Source organism: Mauremys reevesii, linkage group 8 (assembly GCF_016161935.1).
Source record: "Mauremys reevesii isolate NIE-2019 linkage group 8, ASM1616193v1, whole genome shotgun sequence".
Taxonomy (NCBI): Eukaryota; Metazoa; Chordata; order Testudines; family Geoemydidae; genus Mauremys; species Mauremys reevesii.
Genome location: NC_052630.1, coordinates 85,382,888 through 85,395,555, shown reverse-complemented (window position 1 = coordinate 85,395,555; position 12,668 = coordinate 85,382,888). Strand labels below are relative to the sequence as shown.

Here is a 12,668-nt window from a genome sequence, read left to right as displayed (position 1 = left end):
CCCTTAGGCATTCAGGAAAAACATTTTCAGAAATCTCTCTTCTGGCATTTGTTGTTCCTGTATATGAACAGATTTGGTCCTCCTGTCACCTAATATTGGTAAAATCTAAGAACAAAGCCCAAATAAGCATACATTAACCATTCATTCATAGAACCATTCATAGACCTTGCAACACTGTCTTTTTAAGGTTATGCAATCTGGATTAGAGGGTTTCCAGTGCTTTAAATACACTGGATCTTCTTTGCAGAGAGGAAAATTGACTCTGGTATCAGGTATTTAAAATAGTTGTAAACTGTACTATTATACTCAAGAGTTTCTGAGCTGCATTGTTTTAAGTCTTGTAAATTCTGTTTTGACATATCTACTGGTTTGTTCTTATTAGATATTTACTGATTTCTAATGGACAAGATGAAATAACATTTTCACACATTTTGGCAGCTTTTTATTCAACTAGATTCAATGAGGTCATTGTTTAGCCATATTTTTGTTTTCAATTCTAATGGCTCATAAAATCCTAAACCCAAAATTGCCCCAGGTAAAAGTACTGATCTAAAGGATTGTATTTAACACCAAAAAAAAATCAATATTTTCTACAATATTTTTGTTTCTGTTGAGCAAGTTTTCAATATGTCATGCCTGAAGTCTGTAGAGTGACTTAAGTTTTTATTGATAAAATGACATCTTACTTAAATAAGGTTCTGCATACTGTCTAGACCTTTGTTCCAGTGATGGGATAACTTTTAAAAAGATTTATTTAGAGGTGGAAGGGAAAGAATTCTCCGTTTTACAATTCATAAACAGCCTTAACATTTTAAAGATTCAGCTGAGATCTTCAGTTTTCCTGCTCTCTCTGAAAACACAGGATGAAAAATTGCTCAGAAACAGCATTAATTTTATACTTTCTCATTTAAATACATTTTATCTAATAGTATAACCATTAGTTAGGCTTTTTACAGAAAGGAGGACAGATGACACAACATCAAAAGAGCATCTAGATGTGAGGTTTCAGCATTATTTGTCACTACAAACAGACATAATACACAAATAAAGAACCTTTGATAACACCAATTTTCATCCCATGTTGCAGTCAGTGCAATCATCTTGGTTGCTCAGAAAACCTAGAAGATGTATTTCATGTGCTTGATTCCATATGTTTTAAAGAAAACCATGATAATCAATGCCCAGAGTCCTAGAATAAAACCTCCTGGAGGATGCCAGTCTTTCTGTTTTGGTTTCTGTAAAATAAAAACGGTATCACTGTTAGTTCTTCATGCTAAATACTTATTGGATTTATCAACTGGAAAAAAAATCTTTGCACTTGAGCAAAATATTGACAATATGCACATCCTTTACAAAGCTGATATCCAGTGCCAAACATCTGTCCTTTTAATGAAGTTAAAAGTAACTGGCGTGAAGTGAGTTGACAGCCTGTTATATCTGCATCCTGGGAGTGACACTATAGCTATAAGTCAGACACCACTTTAGTTGTACACTGTTTGCAGGTGCACATAACTTTCCAGAAGAAAAATCCCTCACACATTTGTTTGGAGTGAAATCTCTCATGCTTGGACTCAAGCGAACTGTGAAATTTTATGGGAGAATTTGGTAAAACATTGTTGGGTATTAAAAATATACATTCTTAAGTGTGAAAGTGTGGTTTTTCATCATCTAAGAAATGGTGAGATGTTCCTTCTGTGCTGAGTTATTTAATAAATTAATAGTTATTTAAATATATCAATAATTATAAATAGTTAAATGACTATAATACACAGTTTGATTGATTTGAACGCAGTAGTTTCCCCAAGGATTTGCACCTCAGGAAGCCCAAAAGCCTGTGCTTGCCTGGTCCTCAACCAGTATTCCTCCCTTGAACAATCCTCTTATCTGCAGACAAGTGAACTACATCCAGACAGCTACGCCCCTTCTGATACAAACTGAATGGTAAGATTCGTATCACTTCTGCTCTCTCCTCAGCACCATGAAAATTTCAGATCTTGTATGGTATGTGGTGGGAAATGAACTCTGCCAGGGAGAGACCGAGACTGCCCAAAATCTGTCTAAGATCTGTGTAATTCATGCTACATACATGCAACATTTTGGCTGAGAATTTAAACATGCTGAAATCAGAGATATCAGAGTTGCAATTCTTATGAGAAGCATAACTCAACACCTTCTGCACACAGTAGACATCTAACACCATAAACAGTAATGCACAATCCTAGGCGTATGCAGGGGGTGGAGTTGCTAAAAGAAAAATAAACACATGCTGCTAAAATAGAATTGCTAAAGGAATAGGTCATGTCTAAATAGCACAAATATTGTAATGAAGTTCTTGCTTAGTTTTTGTTCATTTTCTGAGGAGTGATTTGGCTTCTTGTTATTAGAAAAGCCATCTGTCATGCATAGAATATATACATTTCCTACCTAAACCCTGAACCATATTCTCCTTTTATACCATGAGCATTCAAAGCTGTTCTGCTTTTGTAGCATGAAGTCAAATTAAAACAGTCATATTTCACTCAGGTAAATTATTACAAATAGAAAATACTCCACAGTTCCAATTTCTGCATGAAACTGGTTGTAGGAAGCTTGCTGTTTCCCACTAAATGCACCAGGTGGCTGGGAACTTTAAAGCCATAGGTGCAGTTTGCAGCGTCTGTTCTTTCAAAACAGCTTTTCAATCAACAACAACAAAAGCCTTTGGATTTCTCTGCCTCCATTTTCTAAAGCTGGATAGATCTGTATAGTTCTTTTTTTTTTTTAAATCATGAGAAAATTTCTCTTTACGTATAATATTTGTTATGCATAAACAAAACAAATGGAAGCAGGAGGGCCTGAGACACAAACCAGAAAAACAGGCCCATGAAGTATCATCGAATTTATTTTCCCTGCTGAATGAACCAAGAAACTCAGATTATAATTTACATTAATAATAACAAAGCAGACGATTTAAAAGAAAATAAAAATATACATCCTTACATTTGCTAAAGAACTATCGTTAACTATAAAACGTATCTGCTGTTGATACCCCTTCATTGGTATTCACAACCACACAGCTCCATGTAAATATCTCAGGAAAATCAACTCTAAATGTGCAAGCTGCCAATGTACCTCAGTTCCGAGAGTAACAGCTCCCAAACACTTCTCCACACAAAGGAACTTTCTTGTTTAAATTCTTCTAATTAACCCACAACTTCGTATGCATATTGCATTGCTCATTTCATCAATCTCTTTGTACTATCAATCTTTCTCTTCTTGGAACTGAGACAAATCCTTACCACAAAGTGGCACCTGACCCTTCTAGACAAATGACTTCAATTTGCAGTCAGTGACACTAAAAGCCTCTCTTCTATTTTGTACAGAACACATAATTTAATTTCTTTAAAGAATTTATATGAATAAATATTTATAAGGTGACCTAGGAGTATGGTTTTACGTTTTGTCATGCCATGTACTGAAGCTTTCCCCATGAAATTCCAAGAGAAAATGGAGTCTGGTACAGTAATGCTTTTACATTTGAATTCAAGGACACAAAATAATCTGTTCAAAGCCATGCAGCACAACTTTCAAATGTACTAGATATATTACTGATACAAAGACTAAAGCAACATAAAGGAAAATAGTTGGGAGTAGTGAAACTGCATGCTCAGTTATCTTAAACATAAATATATCTTGAGAAATAGGATTACAGATTTAGAGACTAAAAACTATATGTGAATATTAAACCACTGCTTTGTTCAAGTCCAAGAGGTGCCTCTGTTGCACGCCTAAAACTGTCAATAATGCTGCTGAGTACATAATTATATTTAAATGCACCAACATTTTCAACTATGGTGTCACATAGACATCCCACAACTACTGAGCACATACAATGAGAGCATAGAAATAAATGGGTGAGATGACCTGAAACAGTTTTCTGAAACTCTCAAAACTTGTATGTAAGATTCCCAAAAGATTTTATGACCGTCTTAAAACAATATAATTAGTGCTCTACTTTAACACATTTACCTGCCTAAGATCCTGAGAAATAATGAATTACAGCCGGTATTGAAGTCAAGGGGGGCTGTGCCATTAATTTCAACCCGGTCAGGAGTTCACCCTTCCTTTCTATGCCAGAGAGTGAGATAACACAAATACCGGAGACATAAGAGAAGGAATGAGGTTTATTATTATTAACTATTTGAGTTACCCGAGCACCTAAGAAAGCTAGTCATGGAGCAGGATCCCATTGTGCTAGGTGCTGTACAAACAGAACAAAAAGACAGTCCCTGCCCAAAGGAGCTTACAATCTAAGTGTAAGACAAGAGACAACAGATGGATACAGGCAGACAGATGGAGGAGTACAAGGAAACAATACTGGGATGGATTTTTAAATAATTTAAATTTTGGTTTAATGTAATCAGGTACTTAGATGATATTTTAGCATTTTAAATACAGTAAAAATGATTTATTTAAAACCTCTTCTATTGCTTGACTTCCACTGCCCAAACATTATCAGGTGTGTGTTTTAAATCACTTTGACTTTAAAATTATTTTCTTTGTACTACAGTTTTAAAAGTTAAAAAGGCAACCACAAGAAAAAAAAAAGAAAAAATAACCCCACCACCACAACACACACAAATTTCAAATAGAAACAATGAAAAAAACCCACATAGGCAAATGTTAGTCAAATCAAATTCTGTTATAAGCACTCGCTTTATTCACTAATGCTTACTCATGAAACAAAACACATTATTATTCAGAGAAAGTGAGCATGCTCCTCAACTTGATGTATTTACATGGAGCCATATTTCCCAGTCTGTGTAAAAAAACAGAATAGGATGGCTAAAAATTGCCTAAACAATCTTATAAGTAATCTTCATATGTACTGAAAGTACTAAGACAGAGACTAACAGGCTATAGCTTATAGACAAGAGGGTTGGTTTGTTTTTTTTCAAACTCAAAACATCAAGAATTTCAGAGATGTAGGTAAGCAAAATAATTTTCATATGTCAGTGATTAGAATAATTATTTGAATTTTACAGTAACTAACATTCTGGTCTACACATTTCTGTTTCTTTTCAGTCACAAACGCTGCTGTTTTTTCAATGAAGTGGGAAGGAGGTATTAGAAGATGTTTTCAGAATGCAAATAGGTGCACACAGAGAAGGGGGCATTTATAAAGTGCCCCACAGCTAAGGGCCAAATTTTAAATCTTTAAATCATAACTGGATTTACATTCTAGCTCAACCAGTAGTTCTGAGCTTGCTGAAAGGATTACTGGGTAAAATTCTATGGTCAGGCTAGAATATTGTAATGGTCCTTTCTGGCCTTAAGAATATATTAGATCAAAGGGACTGCTTCAGGAGCAAAAGTTTCATATACCTATTTGTATCCACATAATGGGAGCATGTGTTTGTGCAATACCAGTACTTATGTGCAAATGTACCTTTTTTGAGTACACTGGTCTAAAATTTTTGAGAAGTTGTCTGCTTCAGAGATAAAATGTGCTATTTATTATGTATTTTGATGTGCTGAATTCAAATATGACAATTAAAACAACTGATTGGCTACTGTTTCTAAGATATTTAAGTTTTTACATTTTATGTCTATGTATATTGTGTAGATAGTAGAGTTTTAATCATAAATTGTAAACCTAGGTCTTTTCATGTGTTTATGGTTGCTTTACATGATAATATTTCACCTGTCCTGTTTATGTAACACTTTAAAAATCAGCAAAAGGGTTATATAAATAAAATTTATTATGAAACAAAAGGCAAAAAACTATTATGTACATAGTTTAGTCCTATTCAGTGTCTACTCAGCGCTTCTTGGCTTGTCTCTTGTATTCATTAAATGGAGCATCTCTTGTCACTGTCCAGCAATAGTCTGCAAGCATTGATGGGCTCCATTTGCCCTGATAGCGTTTCTCCATTGTTGCAATGTCCTGGTGAGATCGCTCGCCATGCTCGTCGCTCACTGCTCCGCAGTTTGGTGGAAAAAAATCTAGATGAGAGTGCAAAAAATGTATCTTTAGTGACATGTTGCAACCAAGGCTTTTGTATGCCTTGAGGAGGTTTTCCACCAACAACCTGTAGTTGTCTGCCTTGTTGTTTCCAAGAAAAATTATTGCTACTAACTGGAAGGCTTTCCATGCCGTCTTTTCCTTGCCACGCAGTGCATGGTCAAATGCATCATCTCGAAGAAGTTCACGAATCTGAGGACCAACAAAGACACCTTCCTTTATCTTAGCTTCACTTAACCTTGGAAATTTTCCACGGAGGTACTTGAAAGCTGCTTGTGTTTTGTCAATGGCCTTCATCAGATCCAGCTTGATGTGTATGGGTGGTAACAAAATCTTCCTTGATTCAACAAGTGGTGGATGCTGAACACTTTTCCTCCCAGGCTCCAATGACTGTCGGAGTGGCCAATCTTTCTTGATGTAGTGGGAATCTCTTGCACGACTATCCCATTCGCAGAGAAAACAGCAGTACTTTGTGTATCCAGTCTGCAGACCAAGCAAGAGAGCAACAACCTTCAAATCGCCACAAAGCTGCCACTGATGTTGGTCATAGTTTATGCATTTCAAAAGTTGTTTCATGTTGTCATAGGTTTCCTTCATATGGACTGCATGACCAACTGGAATTGATGGCAAAACATTGCCATTATGCAGTAAAACAGCTTTAAGACTCGTCTTCGATGAATCAATGAACAGTCTCCACTCATCTGGATCGTGAACGATGTTGAGGGCTGCCATCACACCATCGATGTTGTTGCAGGCTACAAGATCACCTTCCATGAAGAAGAATGGGACAAGATCCTTTTGACGGTCACGGAACATGGAAACCCTAACATCACCTGCCAGGAGATTCCACTGCTGTAGTCTGGAGCCCAACAGCTCTGCCTTACTCTTGGGTAGTTCCAAATCCCTGACAAGGTCATTCAGTTCACCTTGTGTTATGAGGTGTGGTTCAGTGGAGGAGGATGGGAGAAAATGTGGGTCCTGTGACATTGATGGTTCAGGACCAGAAGTTTCATCCTCTTCCTCTTCCGACTCAAGTGAGAATGATACTGGTGCATCAGGAACCGGCAGTCCTTCTCCATGGGGTACTGGGCGTATAGCTGATGGAATGTTTGGATAATGCACAGTCCACTTTTTCTTCTTTGACACACCTTTCCCAACTGGAGGCACCATGCAGAAGTAACAATTGCTGGTATGATCCGTTGGCTCTCTCCAAAACATTGGCACCGCAAAAGGCATAGATTTCCTTTTCCTGTTCAACCACTGGCAAAGATTTGTTGCACAAGTGTTGCAGCATATGTGTGGGGCCCACCTCTTGTCCTGATCTCCAGTTTTGCAGCCAAAATAAAGGTGATAGGCTCTCTTAACCATAGTGGTTATACTGCGCTTTTGTGATGCAAAAGTCACTTCACCACAAACATAGCAGAAGTTATCTGCACTGTTCACACAAGTACGAGGCATCTCTGCTCACTTTGGCTAAACAGAAATGTGTCCCTTTGCAAAATCAAACACTGACAAATAAGAGAGCACGACACTGTATGATTTCTAGAGCTGATATAGGGCAATTTGTTCAGCAGAGTGATGTAAGCTTCGTTATGATTGCGTCATCATGACTTCTAGGAATAACATGATGCAATTCATATCATGTATGACGCAATACCAGCTTCAGATTGCATCATTCATTGTTTTGCCTAAAAAGCAAGTACTGTCCAAACCCAGTCATAGATTTATTCATAGATCCAGTCAAAGATGTATTTTAGTCATTTCTGGTTTAAATTGAGATCCCTTCCCTTTATAACTCACTTATCCTCCGCTATTCCCAAGTCAAGGGTCATATATACTGACCCAATAGCATAACTTGAAAACTAGATCCAATCAACAATTTTAAGCATCATTTTCGTTCTCAGTGACCCAGAATTAGTAAAGTTGGCCTACATTTATTTCAGAAGCATTTTGGCTGTAGAGCAGTGGTACACAAGTGCATACACGTTAAGAGATCTCTCTGACAAATCTGGCCCTGTATAGATATTAGTAAGAGGGCGGATTAAAAAGTAATTGCCAACACACAAATCTTGCCTCCTGAATTCTTTAAAAATCCAGTATTTTGCATTCATTCAAGTTGCACACCAATTGACATGGATCCTAACTTGCAGTCCTTATTCAAACAAAGCTCCTTCTAAACCCAACCACGTCACACTCCTTGTAAAAGTCTGGATGGACAAAATATTAGGATGCTGTGATCTCGTCACTTGCAATTAATTAAATACCATTATAAATTATGTAGACATGTGTGTGTGTACGTGTGTGTGCGTGTGCATGCACTTAAAGATTTGGAGCCTGACCCTGCATATATTTACCCTGGGTATAATACTTACTAATAAGGGTAGTTTTATCGCTTTCAGTGGGACTATTCACAGTAGTGGTAAATATTTGGAGGATCAGGCCCATAATTATTTTAGTTCAGACTGTTTCTCTATCTAGCAATTTCACCTGAGTAGTACCCAGATGAGAACTTTACTAAGAGTGGCTTGTATAATTGATGTACTTAAGATTTTTGATTTACACTACATATAACCCCATTATAAACGCCCTCTTTATTCCTACAATAATAACTGTAACACAAAGGTGAAATGCACACATCAAATGTCACAATGTGTCATGAACAAATACATTTAGTAGCTTAAGGGCTAGTCATTATCAAATTGCTAGAGAGTCCGAATTAAAAAGGTAGGTAGCTAAGCAACAGTGAGCTTCCTACTGTGAATATTTTCTGTCATACTCTTTATAGTTCTGATAGAATCATTATTCTATGGAACTTCAAAACAGTTAACAGAGAGCTGCTCCAAGTATTGTAATTAAGGAGAGAATAAAACAGTGTATTTTCAAATTGGATGGGTCTGTAGGGATCCTAATGGAAAGCATCCAAGATTTTCAATGAGGACTTTTCATAAAACATACAGTACATGTTATTGCCGTTAAAATGCATTTTATGGAAAAGAATGATAAAGAAAATGGACTAAAGCTACAGAAGCAATTAGGTTAGAAAATGGTTTCAGAATAAAAGTTCAAATTTAAAAGTGTGCATCTATATTTCACATGCAAAGAAAAAATTATTTTAAGGTGTCATTAAGGTCTCAATCCTTTAGTCGTTACCCAGCCAAAACTTCCCACTGATTTCAATGTGGAGGTTGCTTGAAAAACAACAACTATTTGGCCAGAAGACTGACTTAAACTTGTGTGTCCACATTTTGATGGTGATTGTAGGCACTGCAATTCACAGAATGTAACTACAGCAGTATTTGGTCAGGAACTCAAGAATTCCCATACTGGATCAGAACAGTAGCCTATTCCCAACAGTGACTTGTGGCATACGCGTCAAAGAAAAGGAGCAAACCTCAAAAGTGACCTCACTTACGCAGAGGTGAAAGTAAGCCGGTACGGTATGGCACGGCGTACCGGCAAGAGCCAGTACACTGTGCCGGACCGCACTGGCTTCCGCTGGTGGGATTTAAAGGGCTCTGGGCTCCTTGCCGCTGCTGGCAGCCCAGAGCCGTTTAAATCCTGCCCGCGGCTCCAGCGGCTGGGCTAGGGATGGATTTAAAGGGCTCAGAGCTCCCGCGGCTGCGGGGAGCCCAGAGCCCTTTGAATCCCGCCCGCGGCTCCGGAGGCTGGGCTGGGGATGGGTTTAAAGGGCTCAGAGCTCCCGCGGCTGCGGGCAGCCCAGAGCCCTTTAAATCCCACCCGCGGCTCCAGCGGCTGGGCTGGGGCCGGGATTTAAAGGGCTCAGAGCTCCCTGCAGCGGCAGGAGCTCCGGGCCCTTTAAATCCTGGCCCCAGCCCAGCAAGGCTCGGGGTTCCCGAAGCCCCGAGCCCTTTAATTTTCCCCTGAGCCCCGGGGGCTCCCAGCCACCTCTGCAGCTGGGAGCCCCAGGTTGATTTAAAGGCCCTGGGACTCCCAAGCCACAGCCAGTGCCCCACGGCCTTTAAATCTTGAGGCCACTCCTCTTCCGGATGAGGCCATGCCCCCCTCAGGACTCCGGCAGTACCGGTAAGTCCTGTAAGTTACTTTCACCCCTGCACTTATGCAATAACATGCTTACAGAGAAAGTTTCTTCCGAGTCCTAACCAGATGGACTAGATTCACAAAGGGGATTCCCTGCCACCTAGTGGAATTCATAACCCTGAATTAGGCTTGCAGGCTCCCTAATGCATGGGGAGAGTTAGATGCCTTAGAATAGGATTCACAAAAGCCACCCAGAGAGCTGCCTAAGTTAGGAAGTAGGAAATGCTGAGGAGAGGATCATGGCCTGTAACCCACCCTTCAAAAGCAGGTAGGAACAGCTTCAACAGCAGAGACTGAGGGAGACCTGCCCCAGAATACCCCACAGCTCACTCGCTAGGGCACTCTCCTGGGAGGTGAAAGACCCAACTTCAAGTCTCTGCTCTAGATTGGGAGTGGGGGAGGGGAATGGCACCTGGGACTCCCACATCCCAGCTGTGTGCCCTACCACTGGGTTAAGGAGAGGGGGGGCACCACCACTTCCGCATCCTCCCACCTACCAGATCAGGCTCCAGAGGCAAGATAGGTAGGGGAATGTCTAGTTTGAGAATTCTACTGGGGCACAGGCATGATTCAGCCACTGAGCTGCTGGGTGGTGTCTGAACTGAGGAGACTGTGTACATGCCCAGTTGTCAAAATTTAGGCATCTACAGGGTTAAGTGGGAACTGAGCAATGGCGCCTCAGTGTTGAACTTGTCATCTGAAGTGGCAACTAGGTGCTTAAGTCCCTTTGTGAATCTAGCCTATAGTATTTGCTTATGTCACAAAACCTAAGGGCTGAATATCCATATCTACTGTTACAGAAACAAAATAGCATTGTGTTCCAAGGGGTCCATTACATGAGAGACATGCCGCCTCAGTGGCCTCTGACAGCTTAGGGGGTCAGCAATCAGATGAGAGAATGGAAACAAGCTTCCTGTTCGGTACTGTAGAACTGTGTTACTGCAGCACTAGGATGGGCTTTATGTAATATTTTGGGTACATTTATTTATTTTCTTCCCAGTAATTTTCCTTTCTGAAATTTTCCTCTTTGTCATCTTCTCCTCTCCCCCACTGATGGACGAAAGGCTTCTGTTCTTCTTTGCCATTCTTACATTTTGTAATCTGCACTAAAGAGCTGACATTTCAAATTTCATTCTCAAGTCAGAAACAAAACAGGTCCATGTTTCAAAAGAGATCTTTAAAATGCAAGGCTTCCTCAGATCAGAGAGTGAAAACGAAATGTCCCATGCCCTGAGAAAAAAAAGACACCATCCAACAGGAGGAACAAGAAATTAAACATTCGCATTGGAAAGGCCAATCAGAATTTACTACACAGAACTCCATGTAAGCAGCATGCATATTACATATTTTTAAGGACATTCTAATGGCAATTCAGATTTAGTTGCAATTTTACATTGCAAATCAGGTAATCATTATAATTCTCAAAAGAAAGCACAGAATTCACACTCAAAATGAAATATACATATAATATATAATCATAATATACATGCCCAGTGCATCTAATGAAAGTATGAACTTCTCATTTGTCAGTTATATTCTTGATTTTGGGGGCTAAGGAAAATAATAATTCTAGCCATCTGGTAATAACTTAATCCTCTTTGGTGCCCACAGTAAGATTAAATTCATAACGGAATTCCAACATAAAGGATTCCTGTTAATCTGTAAAACAATTTAGAGCATTTTCATCTTATCCCTCAGTTTTTACTTATTAACAATAATGTAATGATTACTGACGACCCACATTTTGAGTAAAATAATTATGAAAGAACAACAAAAACCCAGACAACATACTGGAGAGAATGCTAGCTACACTTAACAAATATGTTAACGCCAACAAACAAACATATTTGCTTTCAAATTTGAAAGATCACTATAGAAATATGATAATTATGCCATGATGGCTTTGCTTGTCATTTCCTGTGTCTAAATTTTTCATTCAATAAGCCATTTTATGAAATTAATTTCTGTTCCAAAAAGATTGTTCAATACACTGTTGACAATTTCATTCCTTACTTTTACCCAAGTTATTAATCAGGTATTTCTCCAAAATTCTATGGTATCTTGTAAGGATTTTAAAGTGCTTTACAATTCAGCATTAATCTTCACACCCGTGATACAGGGAAGTGACGCTAAACAATTGTGTGTATGTTTAGGAGATAAAAGAATGGAAGTCTTCTGTAGAATGCACCTATTATTCAATACATTTCCCCAATTTATTCAAGACCCACAGAGCTTTCAGACATGGGTGATTGAAAAATGCCCATATTCAGGTACATGAATCTCACTTATATGCATATATATATATATATATATATATATATATATATATATATATATATATATATATATAGTCTAAGTGTCCAGTTAAATGAGGGATTTAAAATGCTTATATTTGAACATCTTGCTCACAGTTATTTTGCTTGAGACAAATCTTAACATTTTCTTCCCACTGTAATTCTAATGAATCAAAAGAGAATCCACACCAGGGATAAAACCAAGGACCTTAGGCAGCAAGAGCACAGGCCTCTGTCACTTGAGCTAAAGGACTAAGGCCACGTCTACACTAGCGAGCTTACAGTGGCACAGCTGTATCAATGTGGTTTGT

At 38.6% G+C, this 12,668-nt stretch overlaps 1 protein-coding gene across 2 annotated transcripts in view; it reads right to left on the bottom strand.

The window, feature by feature from the left end:
* Positions 1 to 427: 427 nt before the first annotated feature.
* Positions 428 to 12,668, bottom strand: part of PIGK (phosphatidylinositol glycan anchor biosynthesis class K) — a 137,887-nt gene continuing 125,646 nt past the window's right edge. For both annotated transcript variants that reach the window (XM_039486704.1, XM_039486702.1), the window contains exon 11: positions 428 to 1,235. In XM_039486704.1, coding sequence (XP_039342638.1) covers positions 1,119 to 1,235 — 117 coding nt within the window. In that variant the 3' untranslated portion in view covers positions 428 to 1,118. The remainder of the gene's footprint in view (positions 1,236 to 12,668) is intronic.